The following is a 23059-nucleotide window of genomic DNA, read 5'->3' on the forward strand; positions in this document are numbered from 1 at the left end:
CTACTATCTTCCTTTCGGTAACAAACGCGTCAGATAATACGCTAACTAGTCGAAACTCTTCCGCAACGATTTCAAACATTCAGAAGCTAAAATTCTCGCATCGCGAAGCCGTACCAACAATCGCAACTAACCATCCTACGCTCCTTACCGCTTTCGATCCCCATACAAACGAGCTCTAACCCTCGAGCTATCCTCGAACCATCTCTACCGAGCGAGTTCTTTGCCAAAAGAAGCTCGGACTCGAATGTGACGAGCCAGATCGCCGTCTCTGCTCGTCGTATTTCAATTCCATAGAAGTCGGAAGCATAGTGGCGAAATTTACGGCCCCGAGAATCGTCCTCGTCGAAACAATATCGATAAACCCTGTCAGCACCGAGAGAGGGGGGGAGAGGAGAGTCGCTACTTAAGCCTCCGGTATAGCCTGATCGAACCCGCCGCTTTGTCTTGGTAACCTGGTGATTAGATTTTGTAAGTTGGTCGGCTAAAGGAACGCGCGATGTCTGCACTGGTTGGCAAGTGGAGGAAAGCTTGCAGAGGAACAGGCTCTTGGCACAATACCCTATTTCGGACGAGATAATGGGCGATCATCCTGGTACACACGCGTGCGCTGTGAGTCACTTGTTCGCCGGCTGTGTGTATAATACCGTCTACTCCCGATACAGAAGTACGGGAGTCGGATCTAACCGGTCGTATACACGTCGAGGGACAACAAGGTGAGACACACTGGCGTACCGAGGAATGGATAGGCCAGACAGACATATGCAAATCTCAACCAAACATTAGCGGCAACAGTATATCGTGTGGTGTATCGTATACATGGAACGTCCAAGGAGAACGCTTGTCGATGCTTCTTGGAATTGCTTATTCGTAATTACTTTGAATATTTGCAATAATCGGTCTTGTAATTCGCATATTTTTGGTAGAAGAATTTTACTTAGTTTTACTTTCTTTATTAAAGTCAGGCGAGTGAATATCCTGATCATGTTTTTTCACGTTTGAAGTTGTTCATATTCAGTTTTCGCGATCTCCCTCTTGCGCTTATATTTGACAATTTTACATTCTTTTACTCTTCCAGGCGATTATCTAGTTTGGATTAACTCTGTTACGTATACGGAATTTTTTCGCTCCAATGCTTTCGTTTAATTAAAAATTACTTCCTAGTACCGAGGGATACTATTCTTTAGTATAAAATTATAACAAAAAATATTTAATTAAAATTTTGAAAATGGGGAAGTCTTTTTAACCAACGAAAGACACGATTAATGTTCTTGTTTATGACTTACGCCGTGAAAGGGTTCAAATCTTCAAGGGTTCAAAATTAAAGAATTTAGTAATTTCGTTGCCTATTTCTTCTAACAACTCAAAGTTCATAAAAAGTATTTCTTTTTACATAAATTTGTTATTTAAGCTGCATCCACTGTTCAACGATGCAAAATGCAGCGTCGTGTGAAGTTTATCAATGAACGCGGAGAACGTTCTGGCTAGAATTTCAATAAGCTCTCTCATCGTACTGTGTTAAATTTTGGAACAGGAAACAATCTGTATAGCAGAGCCGAATGTGGAAAGTAAGGGGCAAGCGGAATTACAACTTGTTCTATATTCAAGGATTGTTAAGCAGTGTAAATGGCCTGTAAGGTGGCACGTAATCGTGTAATATGTCAACAATGAAAACGTGTTAAAGTGATTAACATTTCGTAGTTATTAGGAGAAACAAAATCGCAGTAGACTGTTGAAACTTTATTGAACGTTCTAATAAGATTGTTGACAATTATATTTCGTTATTGTAGTACCTAAATTTTATTATCGAACACTCGTTTCTAACACCCGATGGATTTAAATTTACACGACGCATTCTTTAACAATCTTATACAAATTTTATTGCTTTCCTTCCGTTAAGGTAACTACTATGATGAAAGTGTAATCCACTAAGAATTGTATAATCGAAACATCTTTAATCGAAACAGCTTGGAAGGCCAAGCAGAAATACGGTTTCCGAATTCTATTTGGGTTCTTTTATATTAAACTTTAAAAATCAAGAAAAATTCCTCCGACATTTCGATATCTACTCATATCCACAAACTATTATTTTGAATCAAACAGGAATTATCTTGTTAACGAAATTTTAAAGGTCCACCACCATCGACCTTCCCTACACCGTTTAGAACAATTAAACTTTCCATTCTTGCTTCGACTACAAACCACAAACCGGTGTTTGGTATAAACTTTCTCCTGTACTAAAAAGAATAACCTACGGCTCATTTTCCCAGGAGCGTAGCAACCTTCCAAATAAAATCCCCTTCGAGGTTCGAAGTCTTCTGACGAAACCTCGATTCGCAAGGCGATACGAAAGAAGAAATTTAAAAAGTCAACGGAGTGATTCGGAATTCAACGGAACGAGCGTTTCGGCCGTGCACATTTTGCAGGATCATTAACGGACAGTTTTACACTTTCATTTCCATCCATTCTGCCTTGCAAAGCAGCGGTACGCGTGAAATTTGAAATGCAACGAATTTCCAAGACTGCAAATTAGAACGGCATAGCTGCTAATATTTATGGCGCGAGTGTGCGTTTGAACGCGTGCTCCTCGAGCAGAGCTAAGTGGGACATAAACATATCATTAGGCTTCAACAGAACCGCCACCTCCCTCGTACTCTGAGTATTAAGCTAGCATCGATGCGCATGTGATTGCGTACACATTCAGCCTATATAGGCAGCTGGCTAGTCGATGCTTAATACCCTATGATCGACAAATAGGGATATTTACCTGTAAACGTCTATTGTGTCGGGAAGAAGATAGATTCCCAATTGTTAGGCGTTTAGCTAAATCGACTGCTCGAAAATAACTGCAGGAAATAATAGAGAGAGCGAACAATTATTTTCACTTTCGATAACAATTAATATAAAATTACTTCAATAAAATGAGAAAGTAAAAATCGTATGGAAATTTGGAGATACAGTCGAGCATCTCGTAGGAAAGACACTTCGATTTAAATTGTCAAATTTAATTCATCAAGTGAGTAAATTTATATACGCGTACAGTTACTCTAACTACTCGGGGAATTGTGTGAAACTCGAAATCATACGGAAGAATTTTCAAAGTATTTAGCTCTAATTCATACGTCGCATGTCTGGCGTGCACGATTCATATCGCGAATCGTTGTCGAATTTAGGCATGTCATGAAGCTCGTATTTCAACCGCTTCTACCTCTCCCTTCAACGAATATTAAACCACTCTGCGAGTGCGTTCTACTCAATAACATGCAGTGCGTGTTGATAATCGGTAGATTTTGCGATTCAGTCGATTTCAATTGTGAAGCTTCTCGAATATAGAATACACCATAGGGGAATTGAAAAGCACCGTAATACATGTTTTGTCTCCGCTGCTGTTTATTTGCTACCATTTCCGACATTTACATTTGCTTTTTATACCTACACGTTCTATCGTCTCGAAAAAATATTTCGTAACTCATAACTGTGAATTTTACTGAAAATTGTTGTCAATCGCGTTGAACATTTGAAGTTTGATATACATTAACCACCACGAAATAAAGCTATAACTATTATATTAATTAGAATCTCTAGCCGAGCGTTATTCGTAACATCTCCTGATCTTTGATTACTCATTTACATTTTCCAAATGAAAATTTTCACATTAACAGCAGATTATTTGTTCTTTTAATGTAGCTTCCCTGAAAGCTATATTAGAGTCATCGGCAGTGTTTACGGCGTTATACCCAAAATTAAATTCGTATAGTAAAAGCACTCTCTTTTTCGACTGTTCCATTTATCCATGTTTCGCTTTAATATACAATGTGCCATTTTATAGTAAAACGATTGACAAAAACCGTTTGTAGAGAGAGGGCTTAATGGTTAAGAAAAAAAAACAAGTCACGTTCCTTTATTTGCTATTTAACGTGGCGAAGACGATCAAAGTTTCGAACCTGGACCTTTTGACGTTTGCTTAGCGGCTGATTAAAACCGATCATCAACCGTTTGATGTCGGGGAATGTTTAGATTATTGGCGCTCAGTCCACCGCGAAAACTGACACAGGTCCTCAAGAGAGGTTTCCACGTTTTATCGGTTACACGTTCATATTGTTTGTCAACTTTTAGCTTGTGATATAACATTGAAACGAAGTAAGTAAAGGCATAAAGATGTAACAATTCGATCAATGAATTGTAATAATTAAAAAAATTCACAAACGAGAACAAACAGTGACATTAATCGTGTTATTTTAAAATTTTAAACGCGAAAATTGTATTCACGTTATAACAATGCCACATATTCGCAAATGTTTAAATGACCAACCAAATGAAATTTTGTTTTTACATCAGTTCTGTAATGTTTTTATTTTCTACTAATTCCTGACACAGATGTAAATGAAAATTTTGCTACAAATTATCATTTACTATGTAGCCAGAGATTTCGCATTTTAGTAGATACTTCTTCGACTGAAAATAATATCGCCTATGTCGTTTGTATCTAAAATTTCGATATCCACGAAATACAAATTCTATTACAAAATCGCGTCTGTATACTATTAGGTATTTACATAATTCGTTAGAAATTATCTTCTGCAACAGATTTATTATTATAACCGCTATTCGAGCATAAAACGTCAGGGTAAATTTACCGGTGGAACATGAAATGTTGGTACACATTTGTGGATGCAAACATCGTAATGCCTGCAGGAGTAATTTCCACGTCGTATTTCGGACATGTAATTTTGCAACGTTCGCCATGATCGACTTCGTGGCAGAATTGACCCAGTTGAACTCGTCCCTCCAACCCCATTTAGCGAATATTAAGCCGATCTGTACGCATATACACGCACAATAGTATGTAGAACATGTTGACAGTGCGTACACGCGCGGTTAAGTCAATCTAGATATCTACCATTCTCGAAATCCAGGCAATCAAAGATAACAGAGAGCATCGATGGAATTAGGTTGTCAACGGACCATGGTAGTTTCTGAACTAAAATTTCACGCTCCTTATCGATCGTACATAATTTACGATATTTCAAGTCATTTAATTGACGATCCTCGAGATTTCCCTTGTTTCTCGGTGTCTTGCCTATCTGTAAATATCTATCGAATATCAGTTGTACGATGTTACATCAAAAAAATATTTAGATTTAATACCAATTTTGTAGGGCTTGTACCAAGGTAGGGCCAAGAGAACTATAATAATAGATATATTATTAATAATCGATTATAATAATTCCTTCTCATTTAACAAATACAATTTCCTCTATGTTAGTCCCAGTTCGCGTAACACATGCTGGAATTAAAATCGGCTGATCAGCGGAATGTCGTCGCTTATTATGATTCGGCAGAAAGGCGCCAAGCACCTCCGCAACGATCATTTCCTACCAGAGATTTAATCAGCTTGGTGTTGATGTCGTTGATGCATTCGAGGCATTTCAGCCACGTTCTCTCTTGGCTTGCCAGCAACCCCGTCGTATGTGCAAGCTTACGATAGGATAGCAGTCGCTTTATCTATATGCAAGCATGCGACTAAGCCAATCTCTCTATGTTCTCCCGCAGAATTACAGGCGAACAACGGTTCCCCAGGGAATTAAAGGACACCTTAGAGTGTATGTGGTTTGGAAGATGTCACGATACTGAAACCACGGCAGACTACATCTGCCATTGTAATTCTACTCTGACGAATTAGCGTTTGATACATGTTTCCTGTCGCTCCGCCGCGTCGAACACCGTGTCAAATCACAATTCCGACAAACGGTAAACGAAGAATAGAACAGAAGACCTGATACTAGATTCCATTTATTTCCTATTTTTTTTTTTTTTATTTAGCGCTTACAATGAAAAATTACGATGGAAAATGTGGCTTTGTTAAAAGCAAATGCGTCCAACAGGTTAGCATTTTTTATTACTATTTCAATTAGAAATATGATTCGTCTTTAATTAAAACAATATTATTCTCTTTAATGTTATTTTAAAGGAGTACAATATCAACGTGAACTATACGCGTAGATTTATGTAATTGAAACAAAACAATATAGCTTTCGCTAAAGAACCAAAGCTCATTAGAGAAAAGAAAGAAAAAAGAAGAAAAAATGAATATTCTAACTTTTCTAGATAAATAAACGTTCGTATCACAAATAACGTTAAAGAAGACGGTTTAGAACAATAGGAAACTTACAAGAATTTCTACTTTAATCTGTAAAGCGTAAATTTTAGTTCGGAACACTTTCAGTTTCGTGTAATATTAGATGTAAATGTTACATTTCTTATTTAGGCGAAAGAAGCAATCGGCGAATTCGTATAACTGCTTTCAAGTGAAATAGGGAAACTGTAGATAATTAAGTTTCCATTTGTTGAATCATTCGATTAAACAATCGCCGCGCTAACAAACAGTTATGGGTTTGTAATTAATGCGGCGGTACATAATATCGTTATTATCCAACGATCTGTTGGTTAATACGTGTCGAATGTAATAGATGAAACGTATGATCAATCGGTTATCCGATTTCTATCCAACAATAATTATTAATTGTTCCCTTATTTTTTGTATATAACGTTATAACGAGAAGCAATTCGTTATAAATTTTTCCGAGGAACGAAATTCGTAATCCGATTTGTTCGATGATAAATTTATGGTTCTTAGTCAAATAGGAGAAATGAAAACAAAAATTCTAAAGCATTATGATTTTGATGTATTGTAGCTGATTCATTTATTTATGTCGTTAAACTTCAATTCAATTTAGCGATTTCGATGATTCGTTATCCGCCTGATTGAAACAGAATTGTCCTTTTTGAATAGAAATTGAAAGATCATTTACTTCGCCCTTATTATCTATATTTTGTTTAATCAAGAATATGTCGGTTTATTGATTTAACATAACAAGTTCGACATGGTAATGTTAAAAGTATATTATTTATATCTGTGAAAAAATGTGAAATGTGAAAAAATTGCGTACTAGGTTAAAAGAAAAATAAGAAAATAGAAAATCAATAATTATAGGTAATAGAAAACGAGAAAGGTAAAGTATGTATGTAGTAAGAAAAAAGCTAGAAAAGAAGTGGAAGAGGTGACTGTGCAAGACTATGTATACGGTAAAGCGACAGAATAAAAAATCGAAAAGTAAGAAGATGTTGGGATTAAAATGGAAAAGGAAGGAAATGAAAGAAGAAAGAGGAAAACGAAATGAAAGTTAAAGGGTAAATAAGAAATTACTGTTTACTCATTTGAAAATGCTTCGTATGATTTTGCGATTTTCACGATACAAAGAAAAAAGATAATAAACACGAGCAAATGCACTTAAAGTATTTTATACGGCATGAAGTTGAAATTATCGTTGAAGTTACAAAAAGAGATTAAAGAAATGGGAAAACTATAAGAAATCTAGAAGACAGGAAGATTTTAAATGTATTGTAATAAAACTTGATAGAATTACGACACTATGACATTTATGCATTAAATATATTAGGTCACCCCATAAGTTCGTTCCGTTCTTCAAGCGGTTATATATGTTAAGATTGTTTACATACCTTTCAGTTTCATGAAAAAATGTAATCCCCCTCTCGTTGTGCAACTTCTTCCCATTTTTCAAGTACATTGATCCCTTATCGCCGTATGTTTATAAATCGACACATGAAATGTATACACAAAAGTCGGCACGAATTTATGGGATGACCTAATATCAATCACTTTATGTTTCAGGCCACGATTAATGTAAATTTGGTGTCGTTTGTTACTTAACGCGTAAGTAAGTCACGAGTAAGTGCCCATGGCTTTACCTTTATAAACCAGCATTCGTTTAACTTTTCAAACGCAGAATCTTTTACCTAGATTTCAGGTGCTTTTTCTTTCCTCTCTTCCCATTTACGAAACTAACCGATAATTCCTATACAACAACATAACTCCTGGAAAATTCTGCTTGTGTCTTAATTAAAAATGCGACGCGTGTTCTTCTTAACTATCCCGAATGCAATCTTTCCTCGGCAAAAATTGCTTACGACTCAATTCATCTGCCCAAGAATGAAAACAAAACCGGAAGAAAGAAAATTCGGCAACGAAAAAAGCAGAAGAAAAGGAGAGGAAACAAATTAAAAGGACTACGCTCGCTAAACGAAGAAGAGCACGTTGAAACGGGGAGAAAGATGACGACGACGACGACGACGACGACGACGACGACGACAACGACAAGGCCAAACAAAGAGACGCGGCAGAACAGAGAAAGCTCTAGCGGAGAAGCGTTGAGGGAAGCAAGCATTAATGCGACCCCGTAGACCGCAGATGTTGCGCCAATTACAAACCTCACCCTTGCGCTTGAGCGTCTCACTCACTCCTTAAAGCCGCGGCAGTTGGAGGAATACGCCGTATTCCGACTTACGAGCCCGATGTCGCATATCTTCCTGCCTCCAGCTCTTTGTCTTTTCCTCTCGTATTCCTTCTACTCATCGACGACGACTTAGGTCTCTGTGTATGTGCAGCTAGCATGTAGCGCCGGAGGCGTGGGGATAGCACGGCCCGCCAACGAGACACGAATTTTCGAAAAGGCTCTCGCACTTTGTTAGATTAAATTTAGCGCAAGGCGCAAAAGGACGATCTCTCGGTCGTTCTCTCTTTCTTTGTCGTTGACGACGGTGTTACAACGGGAAGAGGAAGGGGCTAGGCTAGACGGTTCGGCGGGTCGCCCATGATCCTTCGAAGGAGAAAGAGAAACGGTCGAGACGGAACAAGGATGCCAGGTACCAGGGGAAAAACGGGCGGAAGAGAGGGAGAACACGGAGTACGCCGGTGGCTGATATTATTCTTGGGTCTTCCTCGCTGGAGCATTATTAGTTCTGGCGTGTTAGCATACATGAAATATTGATGTTACAGAGAGCCCACCCTTCCTGCTGTCCCAACTCCGATCTCCTATGCTCCTTGGTCCCACGTCTCTTTAGATTTTACACGTATACGAGCATCCGCTTGTACTTTCGCGACTTCTCTTTTACTCGTTGTCCGCGCATACCTCTCGTTTCTTTTCTCGTCGACTCTTTGTCGACGATTTTTACGGCTTTTAAGCCCCTTCGCTGTCGTAATCCGCTTCTTGGTCGTTTTACCACCGTTTTTGGAACTCCACGGTCGAAGGGATTGAATTTCTTAGCTTTGACACGCGCAAGGTTATTGGTTTACCTTCTACATGTATTTATATCTATATCAGGATCTTTTATATTAATTTGATTTAAGAATCGTTTAATTAATCTACACTAAGCCATTTTGATGTGGAACTGACTATCAAATATGAAAGAATACCAAATTTTCAAAATCGAACGGATTTAATAAATCTCTGTTACTTTTAGTTTATCCAAAATTTATTAAGGCTAGCGAAGCCAGCTAATCTAGATAATTAATCATTTTAATCAGTTATATGGGGGAAATAAAATAAAATTGTCAACTACATAAAGATAATATTTATGTCGATACGGTGATTTAAATCGCAAAGCGTGGTCAGAAACGTTGTAATGTGATTATAATGAAAATAAACAGGAAGTCGTAGAATAGAAGAGAAAGCGGGAAAGTGAAATCGCGGGTAAACTACCCCATTGGTTACGGAGTTAATTGAGTTTCCGAGCTTCTTTGAGGCGCTTAAGGCGTGTTGTTCCGTTCGTTAGATTTATCTTAATACGGCGAGTCCCGAAACATCCTAACTCCTTAAAGCCACCATTAAAGCCACGATCGATTTCAAGGATTTTCGGTGCAGGTTGCGTTGGTTAACAGCCGAGTTAATTACTGGAAATTTAGAACTCGTCGCAAGGGAATTCCTTACGCTTCAACGAAGTCGTTTGATCTCCAATTTTGATTGCATATTCGTTTTGATTATTTCTTCGATATTAAAAATGTTATAATATTATAAACAGGGAAGTCGAAGTATGTTGAAACAACATTTGCGAAAATAATCTAACTCCATTTATCGAATATGTTATCCGGTAGATTTCTCCTCATTTCGTTGCTAACTGTATCACGTTATTACATTTTTGTTGCATTTCCGCCTCGCTACACCCGTTTCCTCTTTCCCTTGACTTTCCCACGGGAAGTGTCTGAGTGATCGATGTGTTCTTCGAAAAAAGATCAAGATTGAAGAGAATACGTTTCGCCAGTAGACTTTCAGAGGAGGAACTTTTTTGTCATTTGCATTTACTTTTCTCCAAATAGTATGAAATTTGCATATGTCTGACCTGTTAATCCAACATTGCGTCTCTTAGGTTTTCAATCGTTCGTAGGATTAGGATCGCATCCTAATTTTAAAAATAAATAAAGGGATACATAAAACATAACATCGTTCCGAATTCTGTATATTTCAATCGCGCGTTTGACATCTGAATATATTTGAACAATTCATAAACGGGTTTACCTGATTTCATATTTTTCTCGTTGTGAATCGTCAGCGAGCTTGGATTTCCGTAAATAGAGTTATTCATTTCAGCCATCAGCTCCCAATCTGTACAGAAAATGGCATTTTATAGCAGTTCCTCCAGGGTTTTTGTGCGAAATAAATATCTGAAACGTTTGGTCGCTAACTTTGTTGCCTTTTAAATGAAATATACGTGGTTGTTGAAGCTTTCCGTCATTCGTTGTATAAATAATAGATCGCTACCATTCGAATGGCGGTTGGCAACTAAATTAGCTTCCTTAAAGAAACTGACAGAAGCTAAGCCGCTTATGAGATCCGTGTGCAAAGATGCAGGCAAACGCATCAATTGACCATGCTTTCAACATTTCTCTTGCGAAATCTATTTAGTCACGCGAAACTTATTCAGTCTTGACTGTTAGCTGCTTCTGCGAAGGAGGATTACAAATTAATAAAGTTTATTAATGCTAGAGGGAATTTCAAATGTAAGGCTTAGGAATATGATCTGCATGGTTTCCATAAAAATGAAGTTTAAGTTAAATCGACCGCAAAAAGTTGCAAACGTTGCATTGATACAATGTTAATCCTTAATCGGTTGAGTTTTGATTCTACCTAAATCTTCTTCAATCGTTACAATTCATTTATTCCTACACTAAGACATTGAACGCAAACGTAGGTTGCATATAGAAAAGGAGGATAAGGATAAAAATAGAAACGAGAAATGGGGAGGAAACACCCAATGTCTCGAAAGAGAAGGTCCTTGAAGCGGTATCGAAGAAAAACGAAAACATGCGGGGCTGACCTCGTCCGCGGGATAAAATATTATTTTCTCCGCGATTAAGGGAGGTTTACGAGCTTACCTTTCTTCGGCATCTCCGTGGTAGATGGGCTTGGGCTGGTACTCGGCGGCGAAGACACTGCAACGAAAGAAATAAGTTTTTATTTTTAATTAAAGTTTCTTCCTTGGTAGTAGGCGCGTAGCCCGTTTGAAGCAACACTGTTAAGAGGAGGATAGTTGGTCGGCAACCAGCGATGCAAGCAGAGAAGACAGTGGAATGGCATGAGGGTTGACTCGAAACCTGTACGGACCGTTATGGATTGCGCCACCTGTTACTAACTTCACCCTCAAACGTATTAGCCACCGTGGCGTCGGCCAGGCCGCCCAACCTCCACATCATATCTTACACGCTACCTACCCATCCTACTCTCTTCAAATCCCCTTGCCACGCTTCTCCAACTTTGTCGCCCGTATCGAATATAGTTGAATAATTATTCCTAATATCGTCATACGTTCTGTGTTTTTTCCGTCGTCGTATCGTTGCGTCGTCGTAGGGGAATAATCGCGCGATCGAAGTGGGAATTGCATCTGGTTGTAGATTATGCTATCTTCCGCATCAGTGATCTGGTAATTGTAGCAATAAGAATACCATTTCATTTATAATATCTCATTATAGTATTTTATTATATCCGAGTTGGAAGAGTTGTCATCACATTCTCTCGATAACTCATTTCGAATTAAAGCCAAAAAGGATTCTCCTTTGGAGAAAATATATTTATTAAATATATTCAGCAATCTAATATACATTTATATATATTTATATATATTAGGTTTTGCGTATCAGTGATGTTTGTGGACTGCTTATTTATTACAGTTTGAAATATAGTATATCTACGAGATATAGATATACCAGAGGATGGTAGGAACGAAGCGAGGATTTTTTCAAAATCGAATATAATAGTAGTATAATAGTAAATAGAATGATTTGCTTAATAGTAAACATGAGAATTTCTTAATACTAAAGAATAGTACAGAATAAAAGTATCTTCCATTTTATCACTATGGATTAAACGTTGAAGCAAGTATTTTACGAGTTATTCAGAATGTCTTTTAGGTATAGAACTTTTTCTACTTTTATCACCCGCATAAAAAATAGCTTATAAAACTTTAAACACGGATACGTCTCTTACATCTCTAACTAGTATAATATATTAAAATCCTTTTCAGTTTTTCTTCTTTCTCGTTTGCTTAAACTTAAAAATGTTTCAACTTTTGAAATGATTTCCTAATTAAATATTCGATCATCTAGCTCGCGAGCTTCAAATATGAAAACATTTTTTGTTTGTTTAACCAAAAACTAATTAACAACTGGAAACTATGTTTTACTTTTGCGATATTTATGCAGCAGTATAAATGCAAACTGTTTTCGAGTCAAGCTCTTTATCGAATGTTGTCGAAACTTGAACAAGACCGATCAAACATCGTGGAAGGAAATCGTCAGAATTACTCGTGCGGAATTCCGCGCTAGGTGCGAACAAACTAACTTACCGCGTCGTCACAGTGACGCGTTCACCGCAGAAAAGTCATTGTTATTTGTTACGAAACGTTGAGCGATTGCCCGTGTGTGGAAGGTGCATGCCACTGAGATACTTGTATGCTACGGAAGGTAAATAGGATAGAATGACGAAGTATGCCTTTTGCGGAACGTATTTACACGCCTGAATATACATAATGCAACTTCGTGGTTACTCTTTTCATCACGAAATCACCCCCAAATTATTTTCTAGCTTAATTGAAATTAAATTACTTTCTTGGATTTTCGAAGTAGCATTTCATTTTCCTGACCATAGCTTATTCATTGCTCTGTTCTTATTTTTTGTATCAATGTAAATAAAATATGATATTTTCTTAGCATTTTCTATTTGTGTCTAGTCTGCTTCTCTTATCCTCTTGTTCTTCCTGTGATGGAGAGCGATTAGATTTTTATTTGGTAATTTATTTCCATCGAGGTAGCAGTAGTTCGACAGCGTACAGTTACAAGAATTATTAAACTGTAATAACGCTATCTACTTATTGTTAGATATTGTAAATTCAATATTTGAAAGAACTGTGATGGGAAAATTAATAACATATTTAATATTGAAATATTTTAATATATCCAAAATTGAAATAATTGAAACACCTGGTCTGAACTGCTCTAATCATATTGACATTGCAATTAATAATTTCGTATGTTTTCATGCTTGAACTTTGATGACATGTACGCCAAGTTTCATATTCAGCGTCGAGTTGTATTAAACTTATCGAATTAATGTTGATGTTAAATCACCCGAAAACTATCTAAGGTTTAAACTTTGACGCTTTAGTATAATCCATACGCAGTGAGAAAAATGTACTTTAATTAAAGCACAGTAGAACGTTCTGTCATACTTCGAGTGTTTCTCTAGGACTCTGGAATATATAGGTAAATACTTCGTCAGTAAATTTCAAGATTATATTTTTATTTGAAAGGAAAATTACGTACATCGATACGTATTTATTTTGTTTGCGGGTATTTTTACAATCTTCTTCCATAACTTCTTCAATTTTCTGCTTCACGAATTTAGTGATGTTTTCTATACTTAACACAAAATATGGTCATTTTCCCTATGTTAATCATGATGATGATCATAGTTATAGAAATAATATCACTCATACGTGTCTGTCTAGAGTAGAATGGATTTTGCTTCGGGAATATAGACGTGCATATGGCCAAAAGAATTAAATCTATACAAGTAAAAGAACAAACGAAATTCTCGATTAATTCTGGAACGAAATCGCAAAAGCAACAAAACGAACGGATGGGGGAGACATACGATGTAGAAAATTATTTAAATCCCCTTCGCCACTTTCAATTAGTTTTCATCACGACACGTCACGATTATCGATCTCCCCGTTTTAAAAGGCATGATTTTATTATTCAGACAGCGTTTCACAGACAAATTAATGAGTTTGAATGGCCGTGGCCGCTAGAATATTTTCGTACGACATGTCGACTAACATCATTAACATGAAATATGCATACACTTATTATCCATAATGTTAGAACGTTCGCGAATTCATCGCGATGAATTATCTTTTTGCGCGCATTATCGTGTCTCTCGCAGATTCCTGTCGTCGATGTCGTTGGTGAAACAGTTCCGCTTGATCAATGGTCAACCTTTTATCGAGAAAAAATCAATCGTTTAGTTACTTAGTAATTAGTTGGTTGAACGCGACCCACTTTGTGACTGACCGCAAAAGTTGCACTAACCACTCTGAGTTGATTCTTTCGTAATACTTATAATCGCATAGACGCGTGCCACTCGACGATAAGCCTAAGCAACGCAACAGGAAAGCGAGCTTTACGATTCCTGACAGCATTAATCGTATCTCCTCGACCTATTCTTTAATTTTAAAATATGATATCTTCAAACTGAGAGATCTTCGATAGTAATCCGGTTTTCTTTTTACTCTATTTTACTCTATTTTAATTGCACGCTGTTCGATAATTCTTATCCGCTAAGGCTATCGTAATTACAAACTGTTTTTAGAGAAGACTTGATCATAAGAAGGATAGGCTGGATTATTGGTTTATGAAGATTTGTAATCTTCATAAAAGGGAAAAGGAGAGTAGATCTACGAGACGAGATAATCAGTCTTATTTATATTGTCTCGTGGTGATTTTGAAGGTTGATTTCAGTAACGATAACTTTTTCTTTTCTTTTTTTTTGCAATCTCTGTACTGTAAAGTTTCTAATCTACGCTACTCATTTTTAAAGAGTAAATTCCGAAAGTTTTTAATGACTTTAAAGGCCTGATTCCATAATATATTTTCACAAAAAACGCTTTCAAACAACGGTGCAGGATAATGTCACAACTTCAAAAAAAGGGTATCAGAGTGTGAAAAGCTTTAACACAGCTCTTTCGTTTGCATTATATTGTATATAGATTTCTCATTGCCAAACTTTTTAGTTTGTCGCAAATGAATAAAGAAAAGGTTGGAGAGAAATAGATCGGTATTTTTTTCAGTATTAAACTTTCCTACAAATGTTTGAAAATGACAAGCCCATAGTTTTGTTAACAGAAAGACCTGGAAACCTTCAATTTTCTTTGTCTGAAATTCATTCCACAACAGAATTTTCTGCTTCATATCAAATTCTTTATAAGTTATTAATTTTTCGATATATCCTTTAACATAAATAACATATTCAATAATGTATTCTCGAGAAGTAACAGTTATATTGATTTTTATGAGAACTAAAATTTCGAATCGCGATATGTTCGAGTACCAGAATATTTGGATCATAAAGCTTCCAATAATAATGGAAGTTTTTTCATCGAGAAACGAAGCGAATTCGAATTCCTGTAGCGATGATAAAATATTTTTACACAAACGATATAAAATTCTATAAAGAAAATATCTTTATATTCGCGCTACTACAATATTAGTGTAATACCAAATATATGTTTATAAAAATATGGTATCATTATCATTCGTGTTATTTTAAAAGACCAAATAGTAATATTATACTTGACTATTTTGTTAATAGGAAATTTTCCAAATAAATAGTAATTAATGTAGAGTTTTGAATGTACTATTTTTATGGATATAATACGAATCGTATGTATAAGTAATAGCGACACGAGTCACGCGAATTCTATCTAAATGCAATCTGTTTTTCTGTTTAATTTAGTAATAAGAATAAAAGAAGTTCTAATCGCACAAAGATAACAACGTGGCGGATATAACTTCATTTATAGCCGTAAGAAATTTGTCTTTATTTTTATTTTTTTCGTCTTTTCTAACGGTAATATTAATATAAGAAATATCTCAATATGCAAAATTATTAAAATCAATGCACGGAATGTTATACATGCATATATATATGCTTCGGGTAAAGATTGTGTTTTCCATGATTATGGGCAGATTATCCAATTTGAAGGGTAGCGCAGGCTCGTTTCGACGCATGGATATAAATAGGCAAGGGGAAAAATTCATTTATCATTTTTGCGAGTCGTCGACGAAAAGAAGAGGCATTAGACTGCGAGAGAACGACGAGGACGAAGAAAAGGGAAACGGGAGGCGCGGAAAGACATTGGAGGAACGAGCAACGAGTAGAAGCCGAGAGAAATAGAGTGAAGACTTCTCATTTTGTACGTGGCTGAGTGGCAGACGGAAGGAAGGAGCAGAAAAAAGACACGGAAGAAAAGGAGATGGAAAGGAGAGAAGACAGACAGAGAAATATATACAGTCGAGCAGAGACTTTTCACTTTTGATTTATCGCGCCAACTTCTATTTCTCCCGGGAGATATTAAAACCCGTTGTCCCGGCAATTTAACTTTGCCCACCTGATTGATGATTGAACCAGCCAACGCGTCCTCTTCTTTCGTTGCACTGAATTGCTCATTAGATGCAATTAATAAATCGCATTCTTCCAAATAAATAAAACTACCTATTAGAGATTATTTGATACTTCTCATTTTACATCCCTGCGCAATTTGCGCAGTTGTCAGTTGCTTGTTTCGCTTCATTCTATTCGATTATGAAATATGTTATCACGATGTCGATGTGAATTCTGTTACGATTTAGCTTTTAATTTGATAATCTGCAAACACAGAAAGAATCGATATCGAAAAATCCATTCAAACATTTTTAGGAAATTAGTATTTGGTCAAATTTCACGGGGATAAAAGTAAGATAAAATGAAGAATAAGATTCGAGAAAGTCGAGGAAAGAAGGAAAAATGAAGAGGACAATTCGTGAAGTTTACACGCCACACGCGACTATTTCGAAGTCCTGGCGAGGTAAGGTAAGCGAACTCGTTAAAATCTTAAGGCGCCTTAATTAGTATAATAGCACCATCCTTTTTCGTCGGTCCATCAGCAACTTTCCAACCATCGTTCCATTCAATTTCTTCTTCGCGTTGCTCGCAACGGATCTGGAATCTGTTCAAATATTGCCCAGTGTACTAATTCCAATTAGTGTATTTTGCCTGTAACAGAAACCCTCTGGGCCTTCCTTGTTTCGCGTTCTTTCTGTAGAAAGAAGAAGGAAAGGTGACCAGAATGTTCGCATGGACACGGAGAATAACGGCGCGTGTGGTAGAGTTGAATGTTACTTTATGTGTGCTAAGTGAATATAAATTGGGAATTAAATCGCGCCATAATCAGCTGAACGTCGAGAAATGTATGACGTGCTTGAGAAAGATGAAGAAAAAAGGACCTCTAAGGCTGAAAGATATGGACCCCTTTCTCTTTGCTTTTTGCATTTCTTTCTTTTGAGACGTTTGCAAGCAAATAAAGGTAATAAGAAAAAGTAGCTAACTATTATAGAAATTAAAAAGTGTACACTATTCACAGAAACACATAAACGAGATATCTAAAGACATATTTTCAACATTCGATTCCAAAATCAAGTATCGTTTTACATTTTTATCAGATTGAATTCACCTGCATTATTGTTAAAAATAAGAACTTAACGCGACCGAAAAAATGGCTATTCAATTGATAAAAAAGTAACCAGTTAAAGGACTTCCTAATATTTCAATAAGTACAATAAATATCCGGTCCAGGACGGGGAACTGTATCATCCTGGCAACTGGCGGTCGGGTCCTCTAATAAAAAGCCATACATTTATCACTTTTATCCGCGCTTTATCATACGTACCGCCATGAACTCATAAAACTGCATTATCCTTGTACGTGTGCAGGAACTCGGTTTTTATCGGCCAGGCCGATGAAATTCACCCCATTCTCTTTGTTTCCCTTATCTCTAGTCTGCCCCTTTTTCCGCTCTGCGTTGTTTACCATTACTTATCTCATATCGATAAACAAATTTCCTCGTTCATATGAATCAAATTATGCGGAGGTTTCATGAAACAACAGTTCAAATTATGGGGAAATTTTAGCTGTTTGGTAAGTTCGGTTGTCTTTTTTTTCTAAAGGAAAGCAATAAACTTTTCTTCTATCTGAGACTTCATTCGTCATCATCTCCACATTTTATTTCAACGATTGAGTAATATCGATCAAAGTATTTTCGATGAGGAATGATTAAACGTGTAGATTGTAGTTAAGCATTACATATAACAATTTTTATGTTTCTTGATCGCAGAGGAAGTCAAACGATCGAATATCGAGTGAATAGCCTATTTCCATTCTTTCCAAAGGAACGGTATAATAAGTGGTTCTTTGAAAAATTTACCTAGTTTCCTACCTACAAACTATACAAGCTTCTATTATCAAGGAAAGTTTCCATAATTGACTTTGTTCATATTTACAATATGTAGATAATTTTCTTATTGCGTTCATTGGCGATTTTCTAATGATTTAATAATTAGATCTGACAGTATTAGCTCTCGTTCCGTGCAATTTATTATGCTTTCAGTGTGAAATTAGAGGAAAATTCTGAAACTCGAAATATCTCATAACGCAATACTAATATTTGATCTACTATAACTTGATGAAATATCTTGTGGGTCAACAATATGCTAATATTCTCATAGGAAATTTCTTATTTGAAAGTGTTTACTTAAATCTATTCCTTGTGTATTATGGTATTTCAACATATTCATAAATATAATGTAAAATTTATATATGAAATTTAATTAGTACAGAATTACTCTCTAATGAGCTGTTAGATTAAAAGCGATTCGGGAATAGATTTTATGTTGAATTTCATCCATATCCGTATTTTATCCAGATGTTCTATTTACGTAGCTAAATGATATATCAATCTGAATAAATGTATCAATCGGAAAATATTGACGATGCTCTGTTGAAACCAATTCTAAATTATACGTTTCGGAAACCAATTTTCGACCATTTAATGCAATGGCGAGAAACAATTCAGTTTAAACTGTTCTATTTATAGAGGAGTTATTCGAAAAATTATCAATTGCATTCGTTTCGTTGTAATCCCAATATCACAGTACATCTTCAATCATCTATTGCTTTAGACATTTTTAATCTAAATGAACTATATTACACTCTAGATATATTTTATTACTATCGTGCATAATATATATAATATAACGATATATAGTAGATAAATTGGAAATTAGAAGATTTGCAGGAAAGGTGACCATAAGCTCTATTTAATAAGCGTAGTTAAGTTGTAAGTGAATTTAGATTTCGAAACGAAAATTGAGTACGGTGATACGTAATTACTTTAGTGGTTTGGAAAGTTTGTCATCTACCAACTGATTGTTTTACTTTCCATCAATTTAATTTTCATGTTGATTCTATCTATTACCATCCAAAGTTATAATTCCATTTCAAAATGTTCAATTGACCCTAACATACAGACGAATTTTGCACTAATTTTGACTGTAATGTTTAACAAGTGTTTTACACTTGCTACTGGAGTACCGATGTTAAGCAATGGAATTTGATAATGTAAAATAACTGAAAAAAATTGCAACGTTGACGCATAATTGATTGGACGGTTATTCATTTTCTCTCACTTTGTCTACACTTGTCATCTATTCATCTATTCATCCACGTCTATTCGTTTCTATTATGAAATATCATTATTTATCCAATAACAGATATCCTCGAATCAGTTTCCACAAACTCGACCCTTTCAATCATCAGTCTGAACTATTAAACTTTGTACGGGTCTATCTCAAATTTTGCCTTCGATCAATCATCAGTAACGTTTCCACAAAATCATCAACGAACCTTCATTCTGATGAAGGTACCTACAAACTATTGGACCAGCTGATTTTCTTCCTCATCCCAATTGGGAAACATAATTCCCAGGTCCGATGATGCCGCAATAGCGGCAGGCCACGATCGTTAACCCGAGCGTGCATAGGGTGAACGAGATCGCCAGGAAATAATTTGGCCGAACGTCGTCGTCATCGAATCAGCGGCCGTGATAGGACAACCAGGAAATTGCCAGCTTCGTTACTCGCGAAATATGTAATCGAATATCTCGGAACAATGGTGGATTGTCGCTGCCTTATGGAGATGCCTTCTGTTCACGTCTGTAATTACTCGTAACGGAATTCCCTGTTGACGTATCGACGGAAGATAGCTGTTTCATTCAATTAAATGACAGTGAATACGTGATGAAAAGCAATTATATCGGCTAGCTATACCAATGAATTCGTACATCAGCGATCTAGTTACTAGTATTGCTATAAGTATTTGTAAATTCCTGATATAATTAAAATTAATAAATTAATTAATTGATGTGAAACGGAAATTACTTTTATTGCAGAGACATATTATATCTATATTATATCTTCGCGTCGCGTCGTATTTATTATGGCTACTCGAATATCTCTTGATCGTGATGCGACATCCCTCTTTGATAATTACCGACCCGCGTCCCTATTCACGTTCCTCGCGCCGCATCGATCTATTAACTTGTCACTGGTGTCTACTGAAAGGTGACAGGAAGCTGCTGCTGCATCCTGCGTGAACTAATTATTAGCAGTCGTTACGAAGATAGTGTGTACGCCGAAGATGTCGAGAATGGATAACAGGATTTGTGGTACGAATTAGATCGCCACGAAATTTGCGTCATGGCTTTGCTAATGGTGATTAGACGGAACATCTACTGAAATTGCGACGTTTGCTAAATGGGAATGGTTTTTAACGCGTTGATCGATGAAAAGACATACAAAAAGAACAAATGAGATCAAGAGATCACGTTAGGAGGCTTAATTGCAATTTACACCCTACGATCATCCCAGATGGTGGCAAATTTTATCCGCGCAAATTCCTATCACCATCAGGCGATTAAATGCGCATTCACATCGAATGACATCGGTCGAAGGGCCAAAAGCATAGATGGATGCTTAAGAGAGGCCAAAATAGTCCCGAATAGGGAGAAGGAGACGCACTAGAGAAGGTGGGGAATTAGTATGCGGCGGCTGTCGCACACCCCTCGACGATGGCGACGACGCGATGTCAACGGCTTTCTACACCTTTCGCTCGACCCTGGACCAGCCAGACTAGACCGTTAATTTTCCATCCCGTGACTCCAATCAATCTTACGGCCGTCACCGGCTCTCCCGTATGACGATGCCCTCGTCGCCTCACCTCCGGCTTTGATACGTCATCGCCTTCCACCATCCCGTTTCCCCTCATTTCCGCCGTGATTTCTGACACCGTCACAGAGAATTCGCTAAATATCCAAAGACATGTCGTTTGTCCGTAGTGACACGTCCACGGAAACGGATTTCGAATGACCATCCATTCCAACACTTTCATGCTTGTCGTTTATTGCCGGACTTTGTGACGTTTGTTACGACTCATTGGCAGTATCGGGCACACGGAAAAAAGATGAAGCAGCGAACTGACCAAATCTGGTGTGGAAGTTTGCGTTTGCGTCATCGCGCATACTAGTTTTGTCAGTCGTTGACAATAAACGTTGAAAAATGATTCAGCCACTTGCATAATGGATAACATTTAAAGAATCACTCAAAATATGTTTATTTGCTTTTCTTCTCTTATCAAGTAATCATTAGTGAACAAGCTTCTCACTATTTTGTTACTTTCGAATTTTTACTTGAAACTTCATAAGTTACTGATTTCTCGTTTCCATCTACGTTGCCGAGAAACAATTGGAAATACATTCACGTGGCTAGAAATAGTTTGTTAATTATTGTGTCGCGCCGTTAATTCTTCAGCTTAATCTGCGATCGATTCGATGGTTCGCCCAGTTCGATGACCTAACAGTACATGGCTTTTCCGTGTCTCACATTTACCTCGATAAGTCACCTACGACCTACGATCTGGATTTTCATCATGCGTTCACCGCTTTCGTTACAACGGGAACACGGCCGTAGATGAAGCGCAAAACGCATTCTGTCACGTTGTTTGCATGCGTTTGCCGAAATCCAATTATTGATATGAAAGGTTCGTACGTCGTACGAGAAATTGCTCCAACTTTTTCGCCATTTTCTGGTACAATGCGTCATCGACAATCGATAGTAATGAGTTTTAAGTACTGTTTTTTATTTTCAGATGTCTCTCCACGCGATTCTATTTCCGTTTCATTCAATTAACAATCAACGGTGAACGTTTGAAGGACGCATAGAAATGTTTATACTATCCTTTGTATGTTTATGACGACACGGTTTGCTTTCCATTTCGAATGGATTTCATTGAACACGGTACAGTTACAGAACTTTCGGGTTTAATTACCAATTCTACCATCTGACGCGTCTCATTCGTCGACGAAACAATATTTATCCGCAACATTTACTTCCGTTTTGCAGCAACCGATCTTGTGATATATGTTATGAAAATTGCAATTGTATTGGATTTTTCCTTTCAAGTTTCATTTATGAATTACACAATCGGCATGATGTAATGTTGCGTTTATTTTTCATTTCTAAATAATAATAAATAATATATAAATCCTTCTAATAATAATAATAATAATAATAATAATAATAAATATAATCTAAATAATAATATAAATGATAAAATACATATATAAAGTTCGCTTAAAACCAGGCATTTGCGTAACAAGTGTGCTTTGTATAACTAAATGTTTATTTTATTAAATTATGGAAATTCCGAAAATTAATTTAGTTAATGGTAATCCGCATAATTAAGTGCTTCGAAATTTCTTCCCATTGCAATAGTGTCGTACCATATTTTGTCACTGAAAGTAGTAGTCTGTCAAAATAATCTGGGAAATACTTCTTGCACTTATTCCTTTCAAACGCTAATCGGTCTGACCAAAGTCTGACTACTTCCACTTCTTGTTATCAGCAGACCAACAATACCATCTATCTTCTTACAAAAGTTCAATATTTCTCACATTGGCATAATGGCATACTGTCATTTTTACGGCAGAAACAGATCTTTCGCCGCTTTTAAATGCCTCACCGTTGTTCTTCATGTAATAGGTTCGTCAGAAATAAATAAATAAT

General features: G+C 36.6%; 1 protein-coding gene across 3 annotated transcripts in view; it reads right to left on the bottom strand.

Annotated features, from left to right (window-relative positions):
• Positions 1–23059, bottom strand: part of LOC126918365 (lachesin-like) — a 259037-nt gene that overhangs the window by 7825 nt on the left and 228153 nt on the right. For 2 of the 3 annotated variants that reach the window (XM_050726199.1, XM_050726198.1), the window contains exons 8-9: positions 11228–11284; positions 10371–10457 (exon numbers count right to left, since the gene is read on the bottom strand). In XM_050726199.1, the coding sequence (XP_050582156.1) occupies positions 10371–10457; positions 11228–11284 (144 nt within the window). Of the gene's footprint in view, positions 1–9275; positions 10255–10370; positions 10458–11227; positions 11285–23059 lie in introns of those variants that run through there. The other variant, XM_050726200.1, reaches the window with a different exon arrangement.

This window comes from Bombus affinis, chromosome 7 (assembly GCF_024516045.1).
Source record: "Bombus affinis isolate iyBomAffi1 chromosome 7, iyBomAffi1.2, whole genome shotgun sequence".
Lineage (NCBI taxonomy): Eukaryota > Metazoa > Arthropoda > Insecta > Hymenoptera > Apidae > Bombus > Bombus affinis.